Source organism: Mustelus asterias, unplaced genomic scaffold (genome assembly GCF_964213995.1).
Source record: "Mustelus asterias unplaced genomic scaffold, sMusAst1.hap1.1 HAP1_SCAFFOLD_2187, whole genome shotgun sequence".
Lineage (NCBI taxonomy): Eukaryota > Metazoa > Chordata > Chondrichthyes > Carcharhiniformes > Triakidae > Mustelus > Mustelus asterias.
Genome location: NW_027592132.1, coordinates 52,977 through 62,791, shown reverse-complemented (window position 1 = coordinate 62,791; position 9,815 = coordinate 52,977). Strand labels below are relative to the sequence as shown.

General features: G+C 44.8%; 1 protein-coding gene across 1 annotated transcript; it reads left to right on the top strand.

The window, feature by feature from the left end:
- Positions 1–1,848: 1,848 nt before the first annotated feature.
- nkapd1 (NKAP domain containing 1) lies at positions 1,849–8,871 on the top strand. The gene is made up of 3 exons (XM_078207301.1): positions 1,849–2,015; positions 3,376–3,429; positions 5,957–8,871. Exons 1-3 carry the CDS (start codon positions 1,870–1,872, stop codon positions 6,489–6,491), a joined length of 735 nt encoding a protein of 244 aa, XP_078063427.1. The 5' UTR covers positions 1,849–1,869; the 3' UTR covers positions 6,492–8,871.
- Positions 8,872–9,815: the final 944 nt, after the last annotated feature.

Below are 9,815 nucleotides of genomic sequence, written 5' to 3'. Positions count from 1 at the left end.
GTATAGGGCCTGGATGGGATTGTGGTCGGTGCAGACACGATGGGTCGAATGACCTCCTTCTGCAATGAAGGGATTCTGTGATTTTTGTAGCTGAATTTGCAGCTGCTCACTTGTGACCATGGCTAAAGGCACAAGTCCTGAAAATTTACCTTACCTTGTATGTTTTTGTATGATTTTTAATTGCACCATGCACTTATTTGGTTTAATAATTTGCAGTGGCACAGTAGTTAGCACTGCTGCCTCACAGCGCCAGGGACCCAGGTTTGAGTCCCAGCTTGGGTCACTGTACGGAGCCTGTATGTTCTCCCCGTGTCTGCATGGGTTCCCTCCGGGTGCTCCGGTTTCCTCCCACAGTCCGAAAGACATGCTGGTTAGGTGCATCGGCCATGCTAAATTCTCCCTCAAAGTGTGCCCGAACAGGTGCCGGAGTGTGGCGACTGGGGATTTTCACTTCATTGCAGTGTTAACATAAGCCTACATGTGACATTAATTTTTAAAAAGGTGTTTATTTTAACATTCATCCCATTACTGTATTGGTTCAGTGCTTTTCATATCCAGAATCAAAATTTGAAGGAATAGAGGTGAAAGTCTTTGCTGAGACTTCAAGTTTCTGTAAATACAAGCCCTAGATGAATAAAGGCATCACTGGGTGTAGGGCTGAGAAAAGTGTCAGCAATCTCTGCTGTCTTTTCTGATTCTCTGCTGGGACTGAGTTTGGCTGCCTCAATCATGCATATTAAACTGGGCATGGAAGGAACCTGTTTTACCACCAATTTTACCACCCTATTGAAAAATACAAACAAAGGCGCTTATCGACTATGATGCTATGCACACTCAATTATCCTGCCATTACACACACTGAGGTCACAGCTACGTGACTATCTGCCTGTTAAATGATAATACTGGCAAAGATATAGCAACAGGTTGCCTACCTACTTTCCTCCCTCCCCCCTTAAGATGTTCTTCCCCCTCAGGCAGCATTGGCGACCATGGATTTCATAGAAATCATAGAATCATAGAAACCCTACAGTGCAGAAGGAGGCCATTCGGCCCATCGAGTCTGCACCGACCACAATCCCACCCAGGCCCTACCCCCCACATATTTACCCGCTAATCCCTCTAACCTACGCATCTTAGGACTCTAAGGGGCAATTTTTAACCTGGCCAATCAACCTAACGCGCACATCTTTGGATTTCCGTTAGATTGATCCGCGATTGTGCTCGGTAACGTACTGCAGGGATTTACCTTTGTTTTCTGCAGTATGCCTGATCAGGAAACTCTTCCCGCTCTTACCACCGGCCATTAGGTACGTTGGAAGGACCTGCAGGCTGATAATCAAGCTGATGGGTCACCTTACGAAGGCCCCTTCCGTGGCCATCAGGTCCTGCAGCGGGATTTGAACCTGGAGCTTCTGGCCTAGAGGGTAGGGGCTGTGCCACGAGACATCCTCGTCTACTTCTTTAAATCAGGAAGTTGTGTGGTGGTGGTGGTACGCAAAAACAAAAAGGAAGGGCTGTGTGACTTATGACTGGGGCGGCACGGTGGCACACAGTGGTTAGCACTGCTACCTCACAGCGCCAGGGGCCCTGGGTTCGATTCCGGCTTGGGTCACTGTCTGTGTGGAGTTTGCACATTCTCCCCGTGGGTTTCCTCCCGGTGCTCCGGTTTCCTTCCACAGTCCAAAGATATGCGGGTTAGGTGGATTGCTAAATTGCTCCTTAGTGTCAGCGGGACTGGCTAGAATAAATGTATGGGGATAGGGTGTGAGTGGGATTGTGGTCAGTGCAGCCTCGATGGGTCGAATGGCCTCCTGCTGCATTGTATGATTATTCTTACTAAAAGCGATCCTGATCTGTGCCAGCAATAGAATGCGATGTGATGGGTACGATGAGGAGGAGGAGGAGAGAAAGGCGATTGCTGCGGCTCATAAGCCTTTGGCCACTCCGCAGGAGGAACGTGAAACAAGATACTGGACAAAGAAGCTGTACGAGTTTGAAGCAGGTGACCCAAACAGGTGTGCTCCTTGAAATCCTTTAACTAACAGGTAGTGCTGTGCTCTGAAAGTGAAGTTGTGGAGTCGGAACTAGTTGCTTCTGTGTCATGTTGCTGCAGTAAGAAGTTTAACAGCACCAGGTTAAAGTCCAACAGGTTTATTTGGTAGCAAAAGCCACACAAGCTTTCGGAGCTCCAAGCCCCTTCTTCAGGTGAAGGGGCTTGGAGCTCCGAAAGCTTGTGTGGCTTTTGCTACCAAATAAACCTGTTGGACTTTAACCTGGTGTTGTTAAACTTCTTAGTGTGTTTACCCCAGTCCAACGCCGGAATCTCCACATCATGTTGCTGCAACAGAGTAACATGTCTTTTTAGAAAAAATAAATACAGTCTAATCGAGATGTTTCAAATTCATTTTTGTTATAAATGTTGGACAATTGAAATTAGTTGACTTTGAATTCAGTGGATTAGACTGCATTCTGGTGAAAATATTGGATTTTGAGCGAGGAACGTCATTCTGAGCCTTTTCAAAGTAAGATTTGGAATATTTTTTATTTAGGTAAGCCCAGTTATTGGTCAGAATTTAAGCGATATCTGTTACATTAAAAATCTCTTCTCAAACCATTACTGAAAATCTACTGGGGCCTTATGATTGTGCCAGTTCCAAGGTAATACAGAATGGTTAGACATATTCAGTCCAAAGATGTGCGGGTTAGGTTGATTCACCATGTTAAATTGTCCCTTAGTGTCAGAGGGATTAGGACGGTAAATATATGGGGTTACGGGGATAGGACCTGGGTGGGATTGTTGTTGGTGCAGGCTCGATGGGCCAAATGGCCTCCTTCTCTGCAGACTCTATGATATTTATCATATTGTCCAAAGACGCCCTTTGTGGGGGAAAGTGTTTCCATTTGGAATTTTCTTTCAAGATTTTGTGGCGGCACTGTGGTTAGCACTGCTGCCTCACAGCGCCAGGGACCTGGGTTCAATTCCCAGCTTTGGGTCACTGTCTGTTCTCCCCGTGTCTGCGTGGGTTTCCTCCGGGTGCTCTGGTTTCCTCCCACAGTCCGAAAGACGTGCTGGTTAGGGTGCATTGGCCATTGCTAAATTTCCTTCAGTGTACCCGAACAGGTGCCAGAGTGTGGCGACTAGGGGATTTTCACAGCAACTTCATTGCAGTGTTAATGTAAGCCTACACGTGACACTAATAAATAAACTTTTTAAAAAAACTGATAGTGTTCAAGCATCTGAGCATCATATTGCTCATTGGAAATCTTTTTGTTTGGCTTCCTTTTTGCTTTAACAGAAAATATTAAGATTATTCTTTTCTTCCTTTCATGTTAAGTTGTGCTGTAATTATCCTCTGCCATATGTTTTTTATTCAGATGGGGTCACAGTGGCTACAAAGAACTTTATCCAGAGGAATTTGAATCTGAGAGGTAAGTTTAGAGGCAGCTTAGCCTGGTTGGAAATGTGGTGATTTACTGAACACTAATAGCATGAAAAGAATATGTTAGGGGGAGAAAGGAAGACTTGCATTTATGTAGCGGCTTTCCCGATCCAAGGAAGCCTTAGAGTGCTTCACAGCCAATGAAATACTTTTGAAGTGTGATTTTTGTTGTATTGATGAAAACGTGCGGCCAATTTGTGCACAAGACTCGCGCACAGGCACAGCAGGTAATTAGCGAGGCTAATGGAATGTTGGCCCTTATCTCAAGGGAATTGGAGTATATGAGTAGGGAAGTCTTGCTGCAACTGTATAAGCTACTGGTGAGACCACATCTGGTGTACTGTGAGCAACTTTGGTCCCCTTATTTAAGGACATTATTATTTCATTGGAGGCAGTTCAGAGGAGGTTCACGAGGATGGTCCCCAGTACAGAGGGATTGTCTTATGAGGAAAGGTTGGAAATGTACCTCCATTGGAATTTAGAATGAAAGGAGATCTCATTGAAACATAGAGGTCGGAATTCTCCAGCCTCCCAGCCGCATGTCTCCCGCCGGTGGGAGGTGGCGTGTTGTTTGCTAGCGGCGGGATTCTCTGATCCCACCGCTGTCAATGGGAATTCCCATTGATGTCACCCCGGTGGGAAGCCTGTGGGCGGGGTGTGCTGTGCCGGCAGGACCGGAGAATCCTGTTGGTGTGAACGGCGGGAGAATTCCGACCATGGGATCCATAAGGGGCTTGATTGGGTGAATGCTGAGAGGATGTTTCCCCTCCTGGGAGATTCTAGGACCAGAGGGCAGAGTCTCAGAGTAAAAGGGTAACAATTTAAGACTGAGATGAGGAGGAATTTCTCCTGAGGGTTGGAACTCCTTGCCACAGTCATTGTGTATATTTAAGGCTGAGTTAGATAAATGTTTGATCAGTAAGGGAATCGAGCGTTATGGGGAAAGGGCAGGAAAGTGGACGTGAGGAATGTTGCATCAGCCATAATCCAATTTAATGGTGGAGCAGGGTCGAGGGACTGAATGGCCTACTCCTGTTCCTATTTCTTATTACAACAAACTGTCACAAGCATCAATGTGCTAATCACCAATTTTTGTGATGTTGATTGAGGGATCAATAATGGCCAGGGCATCAGACATCATACTTTGGTCACCTTCAAAAATAATGCTATGGAATCTTTTATATCCACCTGAGGGTGGCAGACAGGATCTTGCTTTTAACCACTCATCTGGATCTATGGATTCAATCTTGGGGGTTTTAGCATGGGCATTGAATGGGGTGGTGGGTGAAATGTCAACTTGAATTCCCGCTTCTGATTCCTATCTAGAAGTGTATCCTTGCATTAGACACTTTGGTGACAGGATTGAATCCAGTTGTGAAAGCTTTCACTGTAGCAAGGCTAATTGGTGCTCATTTTCCAACCTTACATTTGAGTAACAGCCATCTAAATAAGGCACCAGTTGCCACTGCTTTTTGGGAAGGAAAGAAAATGAGATGTTAAGTGCTTTTAATTGCAGTTGCATCTAACTAAGTAAAGTGTCCCATGTCTTATGATTACGGAGTTCATTCAGCATTCCTGGATAATATTATTGACCACATCGGCTAGTCAGTTTCCAAACCAAGAATAATGCTGGTGTGATTATTCCTCACCAGCAAGCTCCACAAGAAACTCCAAGAGATACAAAAAGCTTCCCCACCAGCTGTGTATTCACTTTAACCACTTGACCTCACTGTGCCCCCACTCCTTTGCTCTCTGCCTAGCTTCCAATTCCTGATTGCTCCTATTGTCCTCTGTGCAAAGTTTGCCTCCATTCCGATCTCTCCCTCAGTGCTTCGCCTACCCTCGCGCTCATTCTGCTGGCTTTCAACGTAGCTTTGGTTGCAGCATCTTGGGCAGTGACCCGCTCAGTATCAGCTGATTTCCTCAACACTGACTCTGCCACTTGTTTAAAACACAGTCCACACTTTGCAAATCTGCCGTGCCCACACTATGGGAGCCTCAGCCTCTTGAAACCTTCATCCTTTTAAAAAAAATTATTCATTCATGGGACATGGGCGCCGCTGGCTGGCCAGCATTTATCCCCCATTCCTAGCTGCCCTTGGAGGGCATTGCTGTGGCTCTGGAGTCACATGTAGGCCAGACCTGGTAAGGCTGGCAGATTTCCTTCCCTAAAGGACATTAGTGAACCAGATGGGTTTTTTGACAATGGTTTCATGGTCATCAGTGGATTCTTAATTCCCGATTTTGAAAAAAATTCAAATTCCACCATCTGACCTGGCAGGATTCGAACCTGGGTTTCCAGAACATTGAGTTTCTGGATTAATATTCTAACAATGATGCCACTAGGCCATTGTCTTCCCATTGGCATTTGGCAGTAAAGTGGACAATTTGCCACCATGAAGTGTTTTTAATCTCAATAACTGGCTTACTTCCAGTATGTGTGTCTCAGGTATATCTGGTTGTGGATAAAATGGACCTTTTCATAAAAGTCAAAGTATGTTTCTTTTAATTTCCAGTGACCAGAAAGATAGTAACGATGGACACACAGCCAACGGGACAAAAGCCATACGCCTGAAGTCTTCAAAATCAAATTCACGAAAGCGCAAGCGATCGAGTAAATCAAATAAGAAGAAACGCAAAAAGAAATCCACTAAAAAGATGAGGAGGAAGAGGAGTCTGCGGAGTAGCGATTCTTCGAGTGACAGTGAAAGCTCGGAGGGGGAGGAGGACTCGGATCACAGGAAAAGGAGAAAAGCAAAGAAGAAGCATCGCAAAAAAACAGCCAAAAAGCAGAAGAAACTGCCCTCCACCTCCGGTGAAAGTGAAAGCAATTCATCACGCAGCAGTGACTCCGACACAACTAGCAAAGATGAAAGCGATCCTGGGGACTGCCTGGAGAAAAGGAGGAAGAGGAGAAAGAAGAAACATCGCAGAAATGTTCCCAAAGAAGATGACGATAAAGAAATAAAAAATAGCAGAAAGAAGAGAAAAAACTGGAAGATAGCGCACAATGATACTTCAGATGACAGTGGGGAAGATGACTTGAATTAGATTTGTACCTTAAATCTTGTCTTCAAATTCCTAAGGAACCCGATTTGAATCGAGTAAACCGAGCCAGATCAAGTACATCATCTTGGTTTTACTGACTTGGTCTAAAAAATTTAGTGCTAGGTGTGCATTTACATTTTTGGCTTCAGGCGATTGTTGTACAGCACAGGCTTTACTCTGGAAAGCTTCTTGCGTCTCAAGTGATGTCCACTGGATATTACGCAATAGGCCTGTCCAAAGCAGAACTACGTCACGGCTCGTTCAATATCTGACTGTTTCCTCGTGGTTTTGCAAATAGCTTCCTTGCACCGCGCACCGAAATTCTGGAAACATCCTGTCATCGACTTTTGGAGTTAACTGTAATATAGCTAAAACACACACCCTTGCGTCTGATCTTCATTTCACACAGCTCTTTGGCCATTCCAAACGGGCAACTATGCTTAAAATTTAAAACTGCACTGAGTTTCAGTTACTGTCATTTTGCTGGGGACTTGAGTCGTCCCTTGCGACAAAGAAAAAATGGAGGACGTGAAAACCAAAGTGACCTTTTCATTCTGGTTTGTGTAATCTCGCTGACGTGCGCAGAATCAATTATTCCCCAGTGTGGGAAGAGGGTAGGATGGAGTAAAATCATGATCAGTACAGGAGGACAAGGTAACCTTACTGCTAGCGCAGTGTATCTGCTGCTGAAACTTGAGTGGGTGAGCCTCCCCAATAGTGAGAGTCTGTAATCAAAGCTTTTGATAGCGTGGCAGGATTGAGTGGAAAGGTTTCCTTCTGATTGAAACCAGTGCATACAGCTCTTTGTGCAATCTAATGCCTTTGATCCAATCAGTAACTACATACCGAGAGCACTGTAGCAGCTGTGTAGTTCCCCAAATGCTCCGAGCTCTGATCCGCTGAAATCCGAATCATGTGATTGATTTTGATTGTATGTTTTCTGACTGAACTATTTCTGTTTTTTTGTTACACGAGGTTAATTATTCTTTGCAAAATCCAACTATTCCGCTGCGGAAATAAACTAAAACAGGTCGAGGGGAAGGTCACGGAAAAATTGGTTTAAAAAGCACTATGTTGGTTCTACACAAAATACCCTAGTAGAATTTTTACCAGTGGAGCATTTATCCTGATTAACTTTCCTTCTGTTTCGTGGGGACAGTTCAATTGGTACACTGCCCCACATGCCCATTTCTTATGTGTTAGCCTATATGCAGTAAGCTTTGGCAGATGATATAAATATACCGGTCACCGTAGCTGAACCCAATCTGATGTTCGCTTGATGCGTATACGTAAGCACTTTCCAAAATGCAATTTGGCACAAGAATCCATCCGGCTCAGGGATGCTGAAACCTACTGTGGCTCTCCCAATTGTAATACAAGCTCACCTCAAAACCATCAGAGATTTAACCATCAAGTATTCGAAGACTGAGCAACTCTAGCTTTTTCCTCCCTGGATTTCTTTCCCTCTGGCCCTGCCCTTCCACCACCACCCCCCCCCCCCCCCCCCCCCCCTTTCTGAGAGGCAGGTTCTTGTGGGATGTGGTTCCAGAAGTGCTGACCGGATACTGTCACCCAAAGTGGCCATTTTGTGTGTGAAGCTGGACAGTGTGTGTCAGCTGGTTGGTTGGTTGCCCAGTTACTGAGTGGGACGATTATGGGTTGTAAGAAATGAGCTGCGCGTTAACTGTGCATTGAATGAATTAATGCTAATGCGCCTCTAACTTTCTGGTGTTAGTCTGTGAACTTTCCAGATTTATCTTTTGGTTTCTTGGGAAATGAGTGTAATGTCCAGGTTTAGTTGAATAAAGTTTGGTCTCTTCCCTGTAATGGATTTTGATGGGAAGCATTTACTTCAGACGACTAATGGATTGGACACATTCTGATTATGGAGATTTATTTTGTTAATGGGAACCTGTTCTTTTAAATTAAAAGCACTGACATCCGTTTTGGCAGGGAGCAGTGAATTTCTGCATCATATTTGTACAAAATCTCTGGCTCTGTGGGAACAGTATTGTAATTCTCTTGCACAGAATGCAGTAATGTTCTTTTAACTTCTGTCCTCCACTTGCTGAAGCTATTAAACAGTAAATATTTTCTGCTTTGAAACATCAAGGAACATGCCGGAAACCTAGTTCTGGTAACCCATCAACATAAGCCTTTGTGGAAAAAATTATTCACTGCTTTATGCACAATTGGTGTGCTTAAGACCTCGTTCTATAAATAGAACTACTGTGGGTAATGCTTGGCAATGTACAAGGTTAAGTGGAATATTCCTGCCAATATCTATTGGTGTTGTCTTTTCCCATGTTACTAAGTGACAATTTTTTAAACATCCATTTTGTATTTAACATTTAGAATATTAAAGCATGATTTTTTGCTTAAATATTTTAACGCTTGCTTTTTTTGACTGCTAACACCCACCAGTTGCACATTTTGCAAGTGTTTGTCGTTTAAAAAGGTGCAAACATGAAATTTTGGGCTGTACTATGGGGCGGTACGGTGGCACAGTGGTTATCACTGCTGCCTCACAGCTGGGTTTGATTCCCAGCTTGGGTCACTGTCTGTGTGGAGTCTGCACGATCTCCCTCTGCGTGGGTTTCCTCCGCATGCTGCGGTTTCCTCCCACAGTCCAAAACACGTGCTGGTTAAGTGCATTGGCCATGCTAAATTCTCCTTCAGTGTACCCAAAGAGGTGTCGGAGTGTGGCGACTAGGGAATTTTCACAGCAACTTCATTGAAGTGTTAATGCAAGCCTACTTGTGGCACTAATAAAATTAAAAAAACTAGAATCATACAGCGCAGAAGAGGTCCATCGAGTCCGCACCGACACATTAGAAACACCTGAACTCCAACCTAATCCCATCTACCAGCACTTGGCCCATATCCCTGAATGTTATGATATGCCAAGTGCTCATCCAGGTACTTTTCAAAGGATGAGGCAACCCACCTCCACCACTCTCCCAGGCAGCGCATTCCAGACTGTCACCACCCTCTGGGTAAAAAAGGTTTTCCCTTACATTCCCCCCTCCCCTCCAAACCTCCTGTCCCTCACCTTTGTGCCTATGTCCTCTCGTGACTGACCCTTCAACTAAGAGGAACAGCTGCCCCTTATCCACTCTGTCATAATCTTGTACACCTCAATCAGGTCACCCCTCAGTCTCCTCTGCTCCAATGAAAACAAACCAAGCCTACGCAACTTCTCTTCATAACTTAAATGTTACACCAGGATGCTGCCTGGGGTGGATCTTCTCTGCATCCCCTCCAGTGCAATCACATCCTTCTGATAATGTGGTAAACAGATCTGCAAGCACTACTCTGGCTGTGGCC